The sequence below is a fragment of the Panthera pardus genome, unplaced genomic scaffold, assembly GCF_024362965.1.
Source record: "Panthera pardus isolate Hobbes unplaced genomic scaffold, ASM2436296v1 HiC_scaffold_3, whole genome shotgun sequence".
In the NCBI taxonomy this organism is placed as follows: domain Eukaryota; kingdom Metazoa; phylum Chordata; class Mammalia; order Carnivora; family Felidae; genus Panthera; species Panthera pardus.
In genome coordinates this window covers 54,812,702-54,834,833 of record NW_026526876.1, presented here as the reverse complement: position 1 = coordinate 54,834,833, position 22,132 = coordinate 54,812,702, and the positions used below count along the sequence as shown (strand labels likewise).

The window sequence follows — 22,132 nt, the reverse complement described above, 5'->3', positions numbered from 1 at the left end:
TAAACCTGGGAAAGCCTCCAAGACCAGGACCTGGGTTCAAGTACCAGCTGAAAGCAATAAACCAACTGCCACAGCTGGGCTAGGTTTGGATGTTCTCAAAGTCCCCTGACTCTTTCACTTACTGAGAACTAGAGATCAAGATGAGGGAAGATTTGGCTTCGGCAGAGACTATGAAATGAGGTAGGCTGTCCCGCTGCCCTAGCTTGCCAAAGGTCTTGGGATGTGAGGGGTCACTATGCTTAGGCTCATGAAAGCCTGCTGCTCTGCTCCTCTCCATCACCTGACAGTCATGGCTTACTTCACACTCACTTGGTAAAGTGGGGAGCAGCTACCTCTCCCTGCTAACGAGAGGCCTAGTGCAGAAACCACGTTCCCCACTCCTCCCCCACACCCCACAAGTAGATGGTCCCTCCAAACACTGTGGTCTGTTCTAAACAGACCAAAGCACCCTACACTGTCTTTTACAGCAACCCAAGGCAACTTTCCACACTCTGCTACAATCCTCTGCACCAAAATCTCTTGGGATGTAAAGCCATCCTATCACAGCTCCTAACAGGTACAAATGGGAAGTCAACCTACTTACATGCTGACTCCAACACACATACCTACTAATGCCACTGTGTGGGAAGGCACGAGTGGCCCTGAGATCCTGCCCTTATCACTCTGCAGTGTCATCACCAGCCGAGGTGTTCCATATGTGTTAGGTGGCTACTGCCTAGGGAAAGCAGATGTGACTGGAAAGAAGAGGAATATGGGCAAAAAAGGAGAGAACCAAGGAGACTTATGATGAGCCTTGGAATTCCCCGAAGAAAGCTTTGGAATGATTCTCTAACTGTACAAGGAAGAAAGGCAACGAAAAGAAAGGGAGGGAACAAAGGGAGCTACATTAATTAAAGGTTCAAGTGGGTCAGGGAGATAATTTGGGAGTGAGGGTTTCTGGAGGAGAGGCAAATTGAAATGTAGGCTATCTGATCACCTTATGTTAGGATCAAGGATGGATCTGTCTTTGTGGAGAACAAATACAGGCAAAAACCAAGGAAAACATGCAAAGGAGAGATGTCAGGTAGAACCCATTTCCTTCCTAGTCTCTTGAGTGCATTTCTAAAACCTCCAAAATGAAGATCAGCACCTGGACCTTAAGAGTGCCACAGGGATTACTGTTCTGACATCTGCAGAACTATCTGGAGTGTGTTATTCCCTAGGGCCTTAAAAGAAAAGGCTCCAGAGTATGAAAGATCAGTGAGCATAAGAGAACCACCATACCTTGCCAATCTCTCCACCATGGTATTTACTCAGTGAGTGTTAGCCAGCTATAGGAGAAACTGGACAGGAGGGAAGTAAATTCTCATTCCACTTTTCCAGCACCTGACAGCTATGAGGTGGGGCTACCCTCAGTGGTGGGCAGGCCAGGTTTGCGCTATCCAACAGAGGCCCCAGCCCTCAAACCACCATGCCTTGTGGCCAGGCCCCAGGACAGCAAGAGCTCCTCCTTTATGCTTAAACTTGCATTCGAGACAACCAGCTGCTAATCCTGGTTGCACAGACAGTGCAGAAGGGGACTCCATTCTCTACCACACTGGCTGCTCCAGCCTAGACTGGATTCATCAGTGGTGCCCACTGCTCCAGGAACTTGTTTACTAGGCAATCAGATTCAATATTATTATTTGGTCAAATCTGCTCTCCCTGTGAAGAACGGTCTGAAAAGAAAAAGCAAATTTGTTCAAGTGTCCCAACCCCCTCTGCCTCTCCGTGGCCTTAGAGGTGAGGCCTAGCTGGGGACGGCTGTAGCTTGGACCACGTGCCCAGCTGCAGATTGAGCCCTTGCCCAAAGATGGGCAGCAGCTTGCATATGCCGGCAACGGGCCATTTGCTACAGCATCCAAAGAGAAAACAGACTCGGCACCTCAAGCAAATGACGCCCAGCACTTCCTGCGTGAGCTTTCTATTTCCTCAGCCAAACAAAAGCCAAAGGGAGTGACAGAGGGAGGAGGGATAAAGGGAGACAGGTCACAGAAGAGCGTTAACAGGACTGATGGCTGGGATATGGATAAACAGGGGCTGGGTGGACCATATCTAAGGGACCTGTGGTTGTGAGGTGAGGTGACCCAGAGAAGGCCCAAGCTCCAGGGACAGATGGTCTGCCTCCCCACCCCCCGAGAGGAAGGGAGGAGCACTCTGTGACCCCTGTGCATGCTCAGAAGCAGTGGCTTCAGATACTTGGAGAGCTGAGCCCTTCCTTGTCAGTTTCTTTCCAAAACTGCAAATTGCCTAGTCGGCATTATAGATTAACAGCCTGAAAAGTCTGAGGCTGTACATGTTAACTCTTTAGGGAACACTGCTGGGAAACAGCTACCCCTGGTCAGCAGACCAGTCCATTCCTTTGCGTGGCCCCAGCTGCCCCATTCAGGTCTCAACCCTGGCTCAGAAGGCCTCAGCCTGGGATACATGTTGGGAATCTAGGAAGGTTCACAGGAGAATGCAGAGAACTGTCTGATGTTGTGAGCATCAGTCACACAGTTACAGAGCTAGAGCTGGAAGGGAACTGAGGAGAGAGGGCCTGACAGTCCAGGGGTGCTTCCTGATGTGAGGAACAGGGAAGAAATTTGAGGAAGAAAAGGGGGGAAAGAGGCAGACAGTCCACACAGAAAGGTCAATAACTACTGGCCAGAAACCTCTGCTGCAGCCTTCCCTCTGTGGATCACCCATGAGTCTAGAGGGACTCATGTGGGCAGCACCCAGCCCAGAGAAGCGGCCCTCTCCATTCCCAGAAGTGCCATCGGCAGCAGCCTAGGTCTCCATACTCTACCCTCCAGTGTGTGCCCCTCCCAGAGAAGAGCAGTGGAGAAGAATGGTGGTGTGTTGGCTAAGGACGCTCGCTCCCAAACACACACCCTCCCCCAGCGCAGCGCCCAGAGCTCTGAGTATGCCGCACCTGCCAGAGACCACAAGACAGCACGGGGTAGGGGGGCGAGAGAAAGAGAGAGGAAAAGAGAAACAGAGAGGCAGAGGCAGAGGCAGAGACAGGAAGAGAGAGAGAGAGAAAGGTGGAGAGAGAGAGAGATGGACAATCAACAGAGCTGACCAGAAACGGGCATCAATATGCACACGCGTTAAGAAACTACTGTGCAAACGTGAGCACACGCAGTGACGCTAACACAAGAAAAGAACGGGACGCATGGGAACATAGATATACACCAAGAGCTGGCAAACTTTCTGTAAACAGCTAGAGTAAACATTTTAGGCTTTGCAGACTATAACGCCTCTGCTGTGACTCCTCAGCTCAACTGCTGCAGTGTGAAAGCACCCATAGACAAAGTGTAAACAAACAAGCATGGCTGTGTTCCAGTACAACTTCATGGACACAGAGATTTGACTTTTCTAACAATTTTCACAAGTCATGAAATAGCAGTCTTTTGATTTTTTTTCAGCCATTTAAAAATGTAAACCGTTCTTAGCTCATGGGCCATAGTTTGCTGACCCCTGATACAGACACACACAAACCCCAGAGGCAGATAAACAGAGGCAAGCAGGCAGGAACAAGCCAAGACAAGCAGAGACGGGCAGGCAATAGGTGAAGCAGGTAGGGAGACACAGGCGAGGCAGGCAGAGGCAGGTAGATACAGGCAGACCCTCATACACAGAGATTTGCTTTCTGACAGACAGATGCAGACCTACGCGCAGAGACACAGTCACGGACAAGCAGAGACGCAGACACACGCAGTCCTGAACACAGATATTCAGGAACACATGCAGACACTCCCACAGGACACAGTCACACACACAGACACATGGACAAGACTACAGCACACATGCACTGACACGGACCTACAATCAGAGAGAGACACAGAGAGAACATGGAGATGGACAGAGACACACACTGAAAGAGCCCCTTCGTGGAGACGCACGAGCCCTGCAAAGAGACCACCCCCCCACCCCCAAGAACAGAGAGACACAGACACAGATACGGACACAATGCAGAGAAACATATGGACACGTATACATGGACAGACATGGACGGGTACACCAAAGACCCTTAGACAGACCCCTAGACAGACAAAGGCCCTCACACTCAGACACAGACAGACAACCAGAGCCAAAGAGGCACATACAGAGATAGAACCCACACACAGATATGGACGTAAGAAACAGCCATGCATGGCTACATAACTATGTAAATATAATATACCACTGAATTGTATACTTAAAAATGGTTAAGATGAAAAATTTTGTTACAGATGTTTTACCACAGCTTTTAAAAAGAAGGAAAAAAGTCACACAGACACATCCAGGTGGACACACACACTCCCCAGACCGACACACCTCACAGCGACAAATGCTCTGACAGACAGCACACTGACACCCAGAAACAAGGAGATGGGAAGTGACGTGAACAAAAGAGAGAGGTGTGTGCAGTCACCCTCCTCATACATCACAACGTGTGAGAGGAAGGCCCAAGCAGCAGCATGCGTAGGACAGCACAAGCAGCAGCAGGACGAGAGCACGACGGATGTGTGGAGACAAACTAGAAGAGACAGGAAGAGATAAGGCCTCTCCTCACGCCACCGACACACGGCCAGACTCGAGAGGCCGCTACAGAGACGGTGGGCACGAACAACATGAAGTGAGAGCGAGAGAGCAAGGGCAAAGACAGAACAAAACAGCAACTTCGGAGTGAGAGAGGAGGGCAGACTGAGGAGGAGGAACGGGCCGGAGAACAAGGGAAAACAGCCTAAAACATCAGGGGACAAGGAAGGTGTTCAAGGAAGGGGAAAAGTAAAGTTCAAATGAGGAGGGACGAGACGAACAAGCAGGTGGCGGGTGGGAGGACACACGGAGGACCAGGAGGGGAGCCGTGGGAGCACAGGCGGGCCGAGGTCAGCAGTGCCGAAAAACGAGCGGGCCGACTCACTGTGAGGGCAGGTCCAGGGACGTGGGCGGAGGGTTCCAGGTGTCTGGGTAGCCGAGCATCCAGTCTGACCAGACTTTCACACTGGGGAGCAGTTCCTTCAGGTCCGGGACGAAGGAAGACACCTTGATGTCATCTTGGTCATCCTCGTCCTCAGGAGAGGACAGCTGAGCTGCAGAGGCAAAGGGTGAGAACTGGGCCTAGGTCTGCTGTGGCCCACGAGTGAGGCCTGGGGCGCTGGGACGGCAGCAAGCTCTTAGGGAAGGGAGACCAAGTCCACAGGAAAGCTGGGCCCAGAAGCGGAGGACAAGTGCCAGCACCTAAGAGGATTCTGAAAAGCAGGACAAAGAGAGAACCAGTGCACTGGGTCTGCCCCTGCAGACAGCTGTTTCTGCTCCACCTGTGGCCTGGCTGAAGTCGCCACTCTGGCCTCTAGCCCCCCCCTTTTAGCTTTCCTTCAGCACAGCTCTGACATGGCACCAGGGATCCTGCCAAAACGGCATAACCTGAACTTGACCATGAGGAAATATCAGACAAACCCGAACTGTGGGACATTCGACAAAGTGGACTGCACACTTCAAAAATGTCAAGGTCATGAAAAACAAAGGAAGACTGAGAAAGCATTAAAGAAACCATTTAATTCCAGATTGAAGGAAACTAAAACGGACACGACATCTAAATTGCAATGTGTGATCCTGGAGTGGGTCCTATACCAGAAAATGACTTTTTTTTTTTTTTTTAGGACACTGATACAAACTCAATATGGTCTGTAGATTCAACAACAGTACTATATCATTGTTGGCTTCCTGATTTTGATAACTGCACTGTCATGTAAGGGACTGTCCTTGTTATTTGGAAATATTTAGTCAAGTATTTGGGGGTAAAGGGCTAACATGTCTACAACTTACAATCAAATGGTTCAGGACAAAAATAATAATAAGCATAAATATTTGCATGTGTACAGAAAGAGAGAGAACTTAAAAGGCAACTATGGTAAAATGTAAACAAATGGGGAATCTGTGTGAAGCGTATGTAAGAATTCTTTGTATTATCCTTGCAACTTTTCTATATATTTGAGATTGTTTCAAAATAAAAAGATACCCCAACCCTCCCTCCAAAAAAAAAGCAGCTCCAGGGTCTGGAGGCACCCACAAAGTCGAAGTGGCAGAGGGACAACAGCATGGCCTCAATACACACCAATACTGATCCAGGAGCTGAGAGAAAGGGGCAACCTTCAGCCCTACCTTATACGGCTCAGCAATCAGGCTTAGATTTCTAAGGGCAGCCTTAATGGATATGGGGACACTGCTCAATGCAAGGGCTAAAAATAGCCCCTGCTCTGGTTCAGTGAGTCTCACAAGGTGGCTGGTCCACAGTGGTTACAGCAATCACCAGTACCAGACAAAGAGGGACATAGAGATAGAGGGGGGAAACGAAAACATCAATTATGAACAAAAAAGGAAACGCTCTTTGCTGGTTTTCTAAAGCTGCAGGAACCCGCAGCAGCTTTTAGGTACAGTGAAAATCTTAACTACTAGAGAAAGGGGGGAGGGGATAGTTCCCCCAAGGACAGAGGGCCACAGAGGTACACAGAATGCAAAAGGAGGCAGGACTAGTTAGGTGGGCAGAAGGAAGGGGGGGTACTGGGAGGAGGAAGAATGTCAAGTAGAGGGAGGAGACGCTGGAAGGCAGCGTAGCATCCTGAACCTGTCTGGACAGGGCCCAGTCAGGGGAAAGGCCATCAGTCAGGGGGCCCCTCATCTCCTTACCTTTGGCAGACTCCTTAAGTAAGCAGGTGCAGCGCCGCACCAGGAGAGAAAACATGGCCAGGCCCAGCGCTGCCGCTTGCTCCTGGATCACAGAGCGACACTCCTCCGAGAAGCAGTCTGAGGAGAGGCAAATGACACTCCATCAGTGCCCTGGGGGCCAAGGGCTACTCTTCCCTACCTCACTAGGTGCACATACTCGGTCAGGTCACTCGGCTCCCTTTCCTCATCTGAGACTGGGGCCAGCAATATTTCCTCCCTCAAAGGATAGCTATAAGGCTAAATAAAATCATGAAGCACTTACCGCGATGGCTGGTGTATGGGTAAGCGCTTGATAACCTTATTATAGGGACCCCCTGTGCAAATTCTGCATCACTTCCCCAAGACCAGGGGCCCCAGGGTGGACAGTCCGAGCCAGAGCTGCAGGTCACTGTACTTAGTAGCCTACTAATAATGTGAAGCTATAGTAACAAGAAGTCATATTTAATTAACTCAGTCTCTCTAATGTATAGATAGCAGGAGTACAAACATCAATTAAGAGAGGAAAAATACGAATTTAAATTATCTTCTTGAATCACCAACTTTGGTTCCATCCGTACCTCCTGTTAATCCTCCACTTACAAATAACCTATTTTCACTGAATGAGCTCATTTTACATAGGAAAATGGGCATATAATAAGCCCTCAGCCAGAAGTACTTTCTTTTTTCTTTCACAAATTCTTTCCCCTAGGGCTAAAAAATAAATCTGGCTCCCAATACCAGCACCTTCTGCCCCTCACTTTCTCAGCCTGGTTAACTTCCTTCTAGCTGCAGGTCTCAGTGAAAGGAGCCACCTTCATGGTGGCTAGAGCCATTCTTTGGCAGAGGCGACAGACACACTCTCAAACCGTTGTCTGTACCTCCTGCTTGTCAGTGGACTGCCCTGATAGCCACTTCACCCAGACCTGAAAGGAATTGGAGACAAACAGAAGGCAAAAGTCCAACCTGCAGCCTCAGAGGAAGAGACACCGAATACACGCACGAGATGAAATCGGGCGCCCGGTCACTTGCTCTGGCAGCAACTAATCTGTTAATTCCCTCTGTAATACATGAGAACTCTCTGAATCTCCAAGTGTTAAAAGGATAATTAGCCACATGTTTGATCTCTGTGCCTGCCTGCATTTTAACCTCAGTAGCCAGAGGAAAGCCCTCTTGACTTTCTCCTCATTGACACTAGTCTTGTCAATGGGGCCTAATTGAAGTCTTTACTCCAGGAGATGCTACACAACCACAGTTATTCCAAAACCGCCCTAGCCACAGGAGCAAACATGATTGGAGTATACAAAGCCAGCCCCAAACCACTTTAGAGAACCCTGGGAGTGAGAAGGAACAGGCTGCTGCTCAGAAGATCCCAACATATGAATAGCATCAGTGTAGCAAAGTATTCATCTATTGTGGCTTTCCTGCCATCCCTCCAGATGCCCACTGGTCCCAAATGTCACCCTCTAACTTTCCAACCCAACTGCGGCAGGCAGTAAGGAAGTGGTAAGAGTCCACGCGATTAGAATAGGTCACCACTCTGATTCTTCTTCTGGTAAGACCCCAAACCCCTGCTAGAGAGACCAAGATGCAAGCATCCAACAACCAAGGGGAGAGAGTGTAGAAATCAGGGAAGGGGAAGATGTGCAAGCCATCCTAAAAAAACCTTGCCAACTTCTCCCCTCCACCCCTAACCAGGGGCAGCAGCACTGTCTGTACGGCCCCAGCTGAGCCTAAGCGCTTGCCAGGCACTGCCAGCAGCCTGCCTCTAATTAGCAATGAGGCCGGCCCAGACTGGGGCAGTAAGTACAGAACAGAGGAAGCTAGAACAGGAGAAGGGGAGGCCACATCTTGGTAGCTGACATTAGTGTCCCCTTATCAACTGGGCATCTTAGGCAGAAGTTACCTGCACACAGAAGGTCCTTAAAAGGCATGAAAGGGGGTGTCTTAGCTCAAAGAGACTGGCATTTTGAGAAGCCCAAGACTACAATAAGATACTCTCATTAGCCCGGGTAAGGTTAAGATGGGCAAAGGGAGATTACTTTCACCAAGCCCATTCCTATTTTTATGACAAATGGCAATCTCAGGCTAGGCTATTTCTCGAGCGAAAGTTTGGACTAGGGCTCAAAGGGGGAGAACAAACTGCTTAAAAACAATGACATTTGTGGCCTCTGGGGAGTCCAGGTTGGCTCCCTTTTTAAGCCTCCTGCAATAAGGTCTGGGGACCATGCAGGGTAGCAACAACAGGAGCGTCTTTGCTGTGAGTGCAGAAGGGCTCAACTACCTCTCAGAGCAGCAGCTGAAAAGGCAGCTCCATGAATGCTCTGTTCTTAACCATGGTTATGGCACCTTAAGCCTTTACCTCTTCCCGCCTCTCCATAAAGGGCCTGTCAGTACTTCCTGCAGTGGTCTGGGAGTTACAAACCAGGAAGCTGTTCTGCTCTGATCAGGCAGGTGGTGATATCACAGCTCTATGGGGGTCAGAATGCCTAGGTCTCAGTCAGTCTTCTGGCCACGTCACAGAGAGCACTTTTTGGAAGGCCTGTCCTCCTCCACGGCTCCATGGTACCACAAGCACACACTGAGCATCTATGGTGAGCTTTACCCTGTGCTGTGTATTGTGGAGAACACAGCCACAAATAAAACACAGTCCCTGCAACCTTAGGATCTTTCAGTTGGGTGGGGAAAAAAATTGCTATTTACCTAAGTAACCATGGCAATGCAGACCCAGTGCCTCCAGTGAGAAATACATTGAGTGTTATGGCATCTTCGGAGATACTCTTTGCTTTACTTAGGCTTTTGCAGGCTAGAAGCCCTAAGATGCCACTCCTTGAGAAGTACTGATTCTCATACAACTGAGTAGGGAAAACAGCAGCCAGATTCCCAGAGCCCACCAATCTGGGGCTAGAGCTAGGGAACTGGCCCGAGGCTTGACAGATACCCACACATATCCCCAGAGTTGGGCTGGGCCAGACCGACAAATGATGTGGGGTGGGGAAGGAAAGAGCATTGTTTGCCTTGGTATTTGCCTGGGTTCCTCTGGCTCGGTGTCAGGTAGCAGGAGGCTGACATGAGCTGAGGAACTCATTAACACTGTGAAACAGCCTTTCCCCTTCTTTCCAAAAGCAGGCTTGCTCAAGGGTTTAGGGGGATGGTTTTGGCTACGCGCAAGTCAGACAGAAATGTTTCTTACCAAGAAAGTCACCTGAGGTCTGAACTTGATTCTGCCCCTTCTTCCCACATGCTCTTGGATGGGCAGGTGACCACAGCTCCCACTATTCCTGTGCCCAAATACCTGCTCAGGCAGAAACAGTCTTCTCACTCCTGTGTAACAGGGAGACTTTCTCATTTTTCTCAGAACATATTCATGGAAAACATAAACCAACTGTCGTCAAAGTTGTATGAAATCAGGAAATGGAGCGGCCGGGAGAAGGCTGCCATGTGGCCGGATGTTATGTATTTCTAATTAGTGCTATACATCTTTCAACAGCAAGTGTCCTTCTGCTGGGAAACACAACACACTGCCCTTGTTATTGTAACTGTCAGAGAAGTGCTTAAACAGATAATCTCCAGGAAAAGTGATAAACACGTCCCCTCTCCCACCAGTGTGTGCGCGACGGTGCTGCCAAAGCAAAGCTGTGCTTGACGGCTCCAGGATGGCAAAGCATCCTCCTGCAGGAAATGGGAATGAGGCAGGAGGAGGGGGAGAGGGGAGGGGAGTGGGGGAGAGGCAGGCCCACCTGCCGGGACCCTCTACGCCCAGCCAAGGGACAGTGGTTCAGAACCATCACTTCTGATCAACTCCTAGGTCAGGGAGAGATCTGGAGGAAACTAGTACCGGGAGGGATGAGGTTTGGCTGGTCACAGAAAAATCCGGCAGCACTGAGACAAGCAGAGTTTCCCTGATGCGCACAGCCAGCTTCCTGGCAAGACGATGAGAAGAGCGCTGACGGGGAGGCACAGGACGGATGACACAGAGCTCTGGTACCCTGAGAGCAACGGACGGATTCAGCAGGCACTGGGGTCCACTAGCCGTTTCGGGAGGGAGAACCAACTATTTGCTCGGCTGCTTCACTAATAGCTGGAGAAAAATGCAGGCAAGACCACTTATTCACGGACTCGCTCCCCACCGGCTCCTCCCAAAGACAGGAAATGAATGGTCAGTCACCTCCAAACTAACACCACCTGGAGGCGATTTGCTGGCTCTTATCTTTCAGACATAAGGCTGCTTTTCTCATGAGTCAGTCACCAGTCAGACACAGGGCTGGCACAGTTCCTGAGCAGCCCACCAAAACCTCCTAGTGTACAGGAAGTGGGCAGTGAGAGCATCTTGCGACTGCTGCTGTTTGGGCTACAGAGTTCCCTGTGGCAGTTGCTGACTGGGGGGGGGGGGGGGGGGGTTGGAGGGGTGTGTGTGGAAGAGGAAGCCATTGTAGAGAAACCAGATAAAATCTCAGAGCAAAAGCAGAGATGTCCATGCCATCAGGGCATCACTTCATTCCCTGAGAAATAAAATGAATGAATCAGAAAAGTCAGGCACTAATACACCCAAGCAAATTATTCAAGCATAATGGCAGAACAGTTAGGCTGACTGAAGGCCGGTCATGAATGACATATCCCCAAACAGGGTAGAGCTGCGAAAAGACAGAGGAACGTGGAAGCCAGTGTTTCCTCCCCAAGAGCCCCTCCTGTCATGCCCGCTACTCTTTTTGGATTTTCTAGGATTGTAAAACTCTGTAAAACTTCTTTTAGTGGGTACTTATGAGGGCAAAGGAAATCCAAACCTCTTAACAAAGTGACCTCTCCCACTGGTTCCAAAGTTATTTATTCATCCCAGCGGTGGAAGATACAAAGGAAAATAGGATCCATCCGTAAGAAGATGATAATCTAACGAGGAAGACAGGAAGAATACACAGACCCAAATAACTATAATTCAAGGAAGATGGAAGTAAGATGCTTTCTTTGACCAGAGGGAGAGAAAATCACTTCCAGCTAGAATATATCAGAAAAGGTTTCATGGAAGAGAGCACTTCTGAGCAAGGCTGCAAAAAATGAACAAAGATGGAATTGGGGGATGAAGGAGAGATGGGAGTGTTGCGAAGGAGGCGTGCAGATAGGGGCACATCAGGCAGACTCCCACAAGGCAAGCAAAGCAATGCACTAGGGGGCCACACTTTGTGACAGGGACCACAAAGCAGAGGGTCTGAGATGCCACAGCAAGGAACACAGACCTGATTTGGCAGGCAGTGAGAAGAGCACTCACTCAAGGTTTCTTTCATTCTTTTTAATTTTTTTAACGTTTATTTATTATTAAGGGACAGAGAGACACAGAGTGTGAGCATGGGAGGGGCAGAGAGAGAGAGACACACAGAATCTGAAGCAGGCTCCAGGCTCTGAGCTGTCAGCACAGAGCCCGACGCAGGACTCGAACTCACAAACTGAGAGATCATGACCTGAGCCGAAGTCGGTCGCTTAACCAACTGAGCCACCCAGGCACCCCTAGCACTCGCTCATGGTTTCTGAATGAAGCACGGGTGAGTGTTTCATGAAGGATAATCTAGTTAAAACATTTAGGACAGATTCGGGTAGCTGGAAAAATAGAACAGGAAGGGAGACTGGCTGGGAAGCCAACAGAGCATGAACTTGTTTGAACTGAGAGAAATTCTATGTAGTGCACTACGTAAACTTTTTAATGCCAAGTAAACGTAACATCTTTCTTATAGGAGCTAGAAGAGGGAATGGACAGGAGTGCACGGATATGAGAAATGCTGCAGAAAGAAAATCAAAAGAAGGTGGAGATGATGTGTGGGAGGGAAGGGATTCACTGAACAGGCCAAGGACTCTCTCTCACTAATAATCTCGGCAGATTCCAGAGGATCCTGGGGCCTCAAAAAGAGTAACACCTACCAAAGGAGACCCAGGAAAGGGGCAGCAGTTCGGGATTGCAGAACACCTGGAGGGACTGAGGTCTGCATCAAGGAGTCCCCAAGCTCCTGCCCACTTGGCTCTCAGCCAGTTCTGTCTTTCCAGAACAAAGACACTTCAGGGGGTCAGAAATACTTGAGGAAGACCTTGCAAAAGGAGGCCTGGGAAGTCTGAACTGGCTCTCCCTGTGGAAGCCATTAGATATTCAGCACTTCATTTGTTTCCAATTCTTGTATGAGTGCAGCTCCAGGCTGTGGGGTGAGAGGCTCCTCTCTGACGTAATCAGGAAGCAGCTGCAAAATTAAGGAATCCCTCATGACATCATAAAAAGGGTCGATGGTTTACTGGGGAAAGTATAAAAATTAATTACATATTCCCACATGAATCCCTTCCCCTAAATCTGTACACACCCCCTCCCACCCCCACACTCTCTCATCAACAACATCCCAAAGCTACCTCACTGAACAGGGTACAAAAGAGCAAACAAAACCCAGGAAGACAAAGTTTTCTGATGCACCCACTGTCTGCCCCATACATTTTGAACTCACAAGTGATACCCTGTCCTGGAATTTTTATACACACAGCATGCTTCCTCAACAAAATTATAAGCCCCTTGAGGACAAGAGCTATGTCAAGACTTCACATCCTTGAAAATTAGCACCATGAAGGGTTTAAGACTGTTCACAACAGTAGGTACACTTTGCCTCTCATTTGTGAATCCTAACCATAAACTACATGATTCCACTGTAGCCTGAACAAAGTTATATTGAGACCGGTGCGCGCGCGCACACACACGCACACACACACACACACACACACACAATCTCAAAGCTTTACAAAAGATTTGCACAGGAGGTATTATTTTCCCTCTGACAATTGAAGAAACAGAGTCAGAGAAGTTAAATGACTTGCCCAAAGTCACAAAAAGCCAGTAGTGTCAGAAGTGGGACTTAAATTGGAGTCTGTCTGCTTTTGTACTCACACTGTTTCCATACCTGGTTTTCACAATGCCTGTGATTCAAGCTACGAGTTTCAACTCTTCCTCTCCCCTTTCTATGAATATGAAAACCTCAGAGTACTCCGTAAGTTCTGCACAAAAAGCTCTGAGATAACAACTATGTGGAATAAAATAAAATACACTATCCCACTTATAATAACACCAGAGGACACAAAATACTTAAATATAAAATATTAGATATTTTAAATATTAAATTTAACAAAATATATACAGGATCTCTTTTGCTGAAAATTACAAAAAAAATGAAAGAATCACAGAAGATCTAAATAACTGGAGAGATTTACCACGTTCATAAATTGGAAGACTCAACATTGCAGAGATGTCAAATCTCCCCACACAGATCTACAGATTTAATGCAACTACAATCAAAATCTCAGCAAAGTTTTGGGGCGCCTGGGTGGCTCAGTCAGTTAAGCGTCCGACTTCAGCTCAGGTCACGATCTCGTGGTCCGTGAGTTTGAGCCCCGCGTCGGGCTCTGGGCTGATGGCTCAGAGCTTGGAGCCTGCTTCCGATTCTGTGTCTCCCTCTCTCTCTGCCCCTCCTCCACTCATGCTCTGTCTCTCTATGTCTCAAAAATTAATAAAAACGTTAAAAAAAATTTAAAAAAAATCTCAGCAAAGTTTCTTATAGACAAAGACAACCTTATTCTAAAATTTATATGGAAAAGCAAAGGACTTAGGATAGCTAAAGAACAAAATGGGAGGAATCATCTTGCCAATGTAAAGTCAAAGAAGGTTAGCCTTTGCAACAAATGGCGCTAGACCAATTAGACATCCACAGGCCCAAAACTGAACCCTGACCTAAGTCCCACACCTAATACAAAAAAATAACTGAAAATGGATCAAAGACTTAGACTTAAACATAAGACCATAAAACTTGTAGAAAAAATTGACGAAAATCTTCAGGACCTAGGACTAAGTGAAGAATTCTTGGACCTAATGCCAAAAGCACAATCTATAAAAAGAAAATTGATATACTGAACCTCATAAAAATTAAACACTTTTGTTCTGCAAAAAAACTGTAAGAGGATGAAAAGGCTGGTTACAGACTGAGAAAATATATTTGCAAACTATGTATCATACAAAGGGCTGGTATCTAGATTATATAAAGAACTCTCAAAACTTAACAGTAAGAAAACAAACAATCTAATTAGAAAATGGACAAAACACATGAGCAGACATTTCACCAAAAAAGGGGATACAGATGAAATATAAGCACATGAAAAGATATTCAATATCATTAGCCATTAGGAAAATGAAACATAAAACTACAATGAGACATCACTAAACATCCATCAGAATGGCTAAAATAAAAAAATAGTAACAACACCAAAAAGCTGGTGAGGATGTGGAGGAATTGGGATCACACATTCCTAGCTGACTGGAATGTAAAAATGGTACAGCCATTCTGGAAAATAGTTTGGCAGTTTCTTCTGAAACTAAAAATGTACTTATGATATGATCCAGCAATTATCTTGGGCATTTATCACAGAGAAATGAAAACTTATGTTTGCACAAAAATCTGTACACAAATGTCCAGAGCAGCTTTATTCATAACAGCCTAAATCTGGAAACAGCCCAAATGTCCTTCAATGGATGAACAGTTAAACAGGCTGTGGAACATCCATAGCACAGAATACTACTCAGCCATAAAAAGAAAAATGATGCACACAATAACTTAGATAGACCATCAGGGAATTATGTGGAGTGAAAAAAGCCAATTTCAAAAGGTTACATACGGTATGATCCTATTTATAGAATATTCTTGGAATAATGTAATTATAGAGATGGGAAAACAGGGGTTAAAATCTGGGGATGGAAGGGGACAGAAGTGTTTCTAAAGAAGTAGCCTGAGGGAGCTCTGCAGTGATGGAACAGTTCTGCGCCTTGATTGTATAGCAGGTACATGAAGCTACTTGTATGATAAAATTGCACAGAACTATACATACACACAATCACAAATGTATAGCTGGTGAATGTGTAATTGTATAAATGTAGAACTGGTGAAATCTGAGTCTGTGGATTGTACCAATGTCAATTTCATGGCATTAACATTGCACTACAGTTCTACAAGATGCTAACATTAGGGAAGGAGGGATGAAGGGTGCACAGGACCTCTCTGCACATTTTTTTTTTTTTTACAATTTCCTGTAAGTCTATACTTATTTCAAACTATGCACTGTAAAACAAGTAAACAAAACCCCAAGATCTAACCTAGGATTCCAGAAACATTTCTCTTTTACAGAGAACATGGCTGCTTAGCCATTTTGGGGACATTTTCCCAAATAGCTGATTACTCTGTGCAGATGCTGCAGTCCCTCGTTCTCATCTTGTGCTGCCTGGCCTGAGCTACTGGAGGCTACTGTGGCTTCTTATCTGGACGGAGCAAGAAATTGCCAGGGGCAACCAAAAAGAAAATAAGAAAAAAGAAGGGAAAGTTCACTGAAGACAGAACTTCTGTCTAAGGAATAAGGAGTAAAGCAAGAGAACTTCATTTTCAAGGCTATGACTCATCGGATCAGTAAAATCCATGTCAAGCAGCACAAAGTGAAGGTGATGAGAAAGCGAAGAAAGATGACAAGAAGAACAAATTGCAGAAGCTAAATGAGCTGTTTAAACATGTTCTTGCTGCTCAAAAAATAAGGAAAGGTATAAATCTCAATCAGTGGTATGTGCAATCTTCAAAGAAGGACAGTAGGAGGGAAAAGTTACTTAAAACGTGTTGCTTGGCACTGTTTTCTTCATAAATGAAGCTGCTTGTGCATTTTCAGTGTGCAATGCTCTGGACCATCAAACAGACGGAAGTTTACTTTTAATTGGCAGTTATCAGCTTCAATACCATGATAAACTGTCTTTGTGAATCAATCTGTAGACCAAACCTTAAAAAAAAACTTCATCAAAACACACACACACTTGTCTTCAAAAGACAAAAATGAAGACAGAAGCCACAGACAGAATTTTCTCACTGGGAGAAAATATTTGCAAAACACATACCTGACAAAAGGACTCATATCTAGAAAATATAAAGGACTCTTTCAACTTAATAGTAAACAAAAAAAAAAAGAACAAAGATCTATGGATGGCAAATAAGTGCATGCTCAACATCTTCTTATGATAAAATGCTCAAAGTTATTATCTTTATGGAAATCAAAACCACAAATACTCTATACCCACCAGGATACTGCAACAAAAAGAAAATAAACAAGTGTTGGTGAGGCCATGGAGAAACTGGAACTCTCATGCACTGCTTTGGGAATATAAAATGATTATAACCGCTTTGGCAAACAGCTGGGGAGTTTCTTAAAAAGTTAAAACAGGGGCGTCTGGGGGCACCCTGGCTCAGTTGGTTAAATCTCTGACTTCAGCTCAGGTCATGATCTCATAGTCTGTGGGTCAGAGCCCTGCGTTGGGCTCTGTGCTGACAGCTCATAGCCTGGAGCCTGCTTTGGAATCTGTCTTCCTCTCTCACTGCCCACCCCACCCCTTGCACTCTGTCTCTCAAAAATAAACGAGCATTAAAAAAAAAAAAAAAATTTTAGGGCCGCCTGGGTGGCTCAGTTGGTTAGGCGACCGACTTCGGCTCAGGTCATGATCTCACAGTTCGTGAGTTCGAGTCCCACATGGGGCTCTGTGCTGATGGCCCAGAGCCTGGAGCCTACTTCAGATTCTGTGTCTCCCCTCTCTCTATCCCTCCCCTGCTCATGCTCTGTGTCTCTCTGTCTCTCAATAATAAATAAATGTTAAAAAAAATTAAAAAAAATTTTTTTAAACAGGGGCGCCTGGATGGCTCAGTTGGTTAAGCGTCCAACTCTTGATTTTCGCTCAGGTTATGATCTCGTAGTCCACAGTGGAGCCTGCTTGGGATTCTCTCTCTCAACTTCTCTCTTTCTTTCACTCTCAAAAAAAAAAAGCATTTTTAAAGGTTTCGTACTCATGTACAAAATGACCTAGCTATACCACTCCTAGGAATTTATTTAAGGTAATGAAAGCATATGTCCACACAAAGATTTACACTTGAATGTCCACAGCAGTTTTATTCACAACAGCTAAAAACTGGAAAAAACAAACTGTGGTATATCCATACAATGGGAGACTACTAGCAACAAAAAGGAACAAACTACTGAATCGTTCAGCAACATGGATAAATGTCAAAATGATCAATGTGGAGTAAAAAAAAGACAAGCCAAAAGACAGAGAGACAGAGAAAGAGAAAATACTGTCAAATTCTAGAAAATGCAAACTAATCTACAGTGACAGAAAGCAGATCAGTGGTTGCCTGGGGACTGGGAGGAAAGGTTAGAGAAGAATGGATTAGAAAAGGGGCACAAGGAAACTTCCGTGAGTGAAGGATATGTTCCCCATCTTGATTATGGTGATGGTTTCACAAATGCATACATATGTCAAAATCCATCAAATTGTACACTCTACTATATGTATAGTCTAAAATACATCAATTGGGTCTCAATAAAACTGTTAAAAAGACTTTTTTTAAAAAACAGGGGAATCACATTAAAAGGCCATTAGTCTGACTCATCATTTTAAGACTAGGAATTCATAACTTAGAGGCTGATTTGATAAAGCTGGACATCTACTGAGTGCCTAATACATAATTTGACGCTCAGAAAAACCTTGCAAACTAGCACCAATATTCACAGATTACAGACAAGGAAACTAAGCCTCAGAGAGGATAAGTTAATTTTCTTCATCAAGGTCAAACAGCTGGTAAATGGCTGAGAAGCGAGTTCAGATCTTTGATCTGGATGATTCCAAAGCTCTTTATGCCATTACAATACAACTGCTACCTTCTGAAGGTGAGAAAATGATCTCCAGAAGTGCTGGGCCTTCTCCAGAAGACAGCTTGGCTTATCCTCCTCCTTTATATGGAGCTCTAGGGCCAGGAAATGTCCTGGGGGCTCTATCAAAACATCTTGGCAAGACAGACAGCAAACCATTTCTACTCTCTACAAGGAAAAATGAAAACAACTCCTAAATGAGTGCTTAGCTTTTTCCAGATTATACCCATGGATGGATGGATGGAAGGATGGGAAGGAAGGGCAGGGAAGGAGGGAGGGGGGGAGAGGGAGAGAGAGAGAGAGAGAGAGAGAGAGAGAGAGAGAGAGAGAGAGAGAGAGAGAGAAGAAGGGAAACCAGTGAATGGGCAACCAGTGAAAACACACTCTGGCCATTTCCAATTTAGCTATGTCTCTGGATTGATATTTTTGTCACTCAGAATTTCCTGCCTGATTCCAGGGTTATTCAAATACATGTTCCATCCTGGGCAAGAAGACTGCTGCAAGCAGAATGGCATGCTGGCACCAGCCAAGTCCCTCAGGGATGGGGCCCAGCATAAGTGGGCCTGCCATTCCAACATCTCATCTGGAAGAATTACAAGTAAATCTTGAGGGGCAGAGTTTCTGTTTCTACACTGCTTACTAGAGGTTTTGCAAGCCTTGCTTCTCTCACAACATTTGGGGAGAGCAAAGGAGGAGTAAAAAAAAAAAAAAAAAAAAGAGTAGCAGCTTCTTAATTACATCAGCCAGGTAAGTGTCCCTATGGAATCTTACCAGGAGAACTAGGGTGACTTGTGTCAGAAATTATTTAGGGTTGTGGAGGAGAAGAGAAGTGAAGGAGGCTTGCTCAAAGTCATACCCATTAGCCAACCTAGAAGGAAACTTTTGCTGCAACAGTGAGAAGGCATTAACACAGCTACATCCCTTCTGACAGAGTATGCAGGTCTGGCAGCTGATTTAGACAAACAGCTTGAACCCTGTCTCTGTTGGTATGAAGCTTCAGGAGCACTGTGAGACTAAAGTTAATGAGAGATAATGTCTGCAGACAACCTGATCCAGAGAAAGCTCCTCTGATATGGCAGGCAGAGGGCAGAGAGAAGTGCTCAGCTTCTCTTTTAACAGATTAACTCAATTTCTTTTCATTTTATGCCTTCCTAAAGCGTTTTTTTAAAGGACACTCTGCTTTTTTTTTTTAAGTTTATTTATTTATCTTGAGAGAGAAAGAGCATTCACATGCAAGCAGGGGAAGGGCAGAGAAAGAGGGGGACAGAGGATATGAAGCGAGCTCTGTGCTGACCAGCAGAGAGCCTGACTTGGGGCTCGAACTCGTGAACCATGAGATCATGACCTGAGCCGAAGTCAGATGCTTAACCGACTGAGCCACCCTGGCAACCCCCTGAAGCATTTTTAAAATAGTATGACAGTTTGCAAACAATGCTAAAATAAGAAAATTCTGAGATAGGGAGGGCACAGAGGTACCCAGGACAGGAAGGATCTCTTGGACTCCTGAGAAGCTTCCAGAATGCAAAGATTAGAGCCATCAAACAAATCTTGAAGAGTCAGTACTAAAAAAGAGGCCAGTGATAAGACATAATTCTTGTGTGGATTCCTTGTGAATATCCAAATCAGCACATTCACATCCTGCTCTGCTCCAGCAACTCACTCTTTTAAAAAAGTTCCTCAAAGCTTTATAATCCAAGATCAATGCCCAAACTAGATCGAGTAAGCAATGACTTCATCCAGCCCCATCCACTGTGGATCATGTAGTTTTAAAGTAGAAAGGAGATCAGCAGAATAACAGCTAAATAAAGCAATTATGCCAAGGAAAGGTAGGACTCAATGAAGGTGACTGGAAATCCAATGAGGCATCAGCTAGACATCTGACGTAGAGGCTCTACAAAGGACATCTCCTTTAGTAACAGCCCTTCCAGATTTGTAATCAGTTGGCTGACTGACTAATTTGCCAACAATACAAACTAAAACCTATAAACATTATTTTAAACTAAATTTAAATTGTTTTGTTTATAATTATTGTTTTATACCTCATTCCACAAAAGACTTGTGACAGCTTAGGGCAAAATCACCTACAATTAAATAACATTAAAGTAGATGTAGAAAATTAGGACCTAGAAAAATAAAAATACTAACATGTCAATCATGTGCCACGAATGAACTTTAAATTTGCCTCTGATTTTTCTGGCAGCCAAAGCAAAAAGGGAAACACCAACAATTATACAGCTGTCATTATTGGAAAGGAATATATGTATCAGTTCCTTGGGAAAAACAAATCTTTTCTCAGCACTGAGTCCTAAAATCATTTTTTTAACTGGACTCTCTGCAAGGGATACTGTGTGAAAAAAATGAAGAGTAATCTTAAAAGGTCTTTACAGCCTATGGCCTTATACTGCATACTGTTAAAAGATACCCAAGAAAAATTATCATGAAGTTATCTGTATAGGGAGACAAGATATGTAAGTATAACAATCTAAGAATGTTTTTCCAAAAACATAGATATAGGAATATTTTACATACTGATAGGTATATAGTGCTTTAAGAAAATCTTTAAAACTAAGTTGAAATAACAATTCAGTTATGAGATGATGATTCTTATTTCAAAAGAATCTGTGCAGAATTTCTTGAAGCACAGAGACCCAGGATGCCCAATGCATTTGTTTGCCCAACATTAAGTCTGTGACAATCAGAGAAACCCAAGTGCATATGCTATATGATGACTGAAGACTGAAGTATTCTAAAATCTTAAAAGAAAATCCCTACGAATGAGAAAGTGACATATGCTATAAAAGATTCTTGTTTTAAAGGACCAAGTGACATATTAAAATATATGTGCTATTAAAAATAAATGTACATATAATAAAAATAGTAATATAAACAATTTAATTTATAATATAAATATATATAATTATATATATATACAAACAGATATAAAAGGGAAATTGTCAAATCTGTAAAATTAGATTCATGTACATTTTGGGGATATTTTCAAAACAGAAAGTTCAACAGCATGCTCTGAAGCAAAGAGATTTAAAAGCTAAACTTAATATTTGAACATTGGTACAGAGAACAAAGCTATATAATTTTGGGATTAGCACTCCCTACCAAATAGACAGTTTTTAAACACCAATTCATTCATTTTCTTGGTGAGATTTCCCACACTTGGAGGACAGAATTGACCTGCTTCTGCCTAGTTCAAAAGACCTAACATGTATTACACGGCATTGTCTTATTTCTTAAGAAGGACTTACTAAAAGGCTGTTTCGAAGGGACACATGCATCCCAATGTTTACAGCAGCACTATCAACAATAGCCAAAGTATGGATAGAGTCCAAATGTCCCTCAATGGATGAATGGATAAAGAAGATGTGGTACGTATATACATTGGAGTATTACTCGGCAATTAAAAAGAATGAAATCTTGTCATTTGCAACTATGTGGATGGAACTAGAGGGTATTATGCTAAGCGAAATTAGTCAGTCAGAGAAAGACAAATATCATATGACTTCACTCATGAGGACTTTAAGACACAGGACAGATGAACATAAGGGAAGGGAAGCAAAAATAATATAAAAACAGGGAGGGGGACAAAACAGAAGAGACTCTTAAATATGGAGAACAAACAGAGGGTTACTGGAGGGGTTGTGGGAGGGGGGATGGGCTAAATGGGGAAGGGGCACTGTAGAGTTGTCTCTTT

At 44.9% G+C, this 22,132-nt stretch overlaps 1 protein-coding gene across 5 annotated transcripts in view; it reads right to left on the bottom strand.

The window, feature by feature from the left end:
- Window positions 1-22,132, bottom strand: part of SMG6 (SMG6 nonsense mediated mRNA decay factor) — a 227,424-nt gene that overhangs the window by 118,840 nt on the left and 86,452 nt on the right. For 4 of the 5 annotated variants that reach the window (XM_019429576.2, XM_053893381.1, XM_053893382.1 and 1 more), the window contains exons 11-12: window positions 6,676-6,792; window positions 4,910-5,078 (exon numbers count right to left, since the gene is read on the bottom strand). In XM_019429576.2, the coding sequence (XP_019285121.2) occupies window positions 4,910-5,078; window positions 6,676-6,792 (286 nt within the window). Of the gene's footprint in view, window positions 1-4,909; window positions 5,079-6,675; window positions 6,793-9,883; window positions 9,966-22,132 lie in introns of those variants that run through there. The other variant, XM_053893384.1, reaches the window with a different exon arrangement.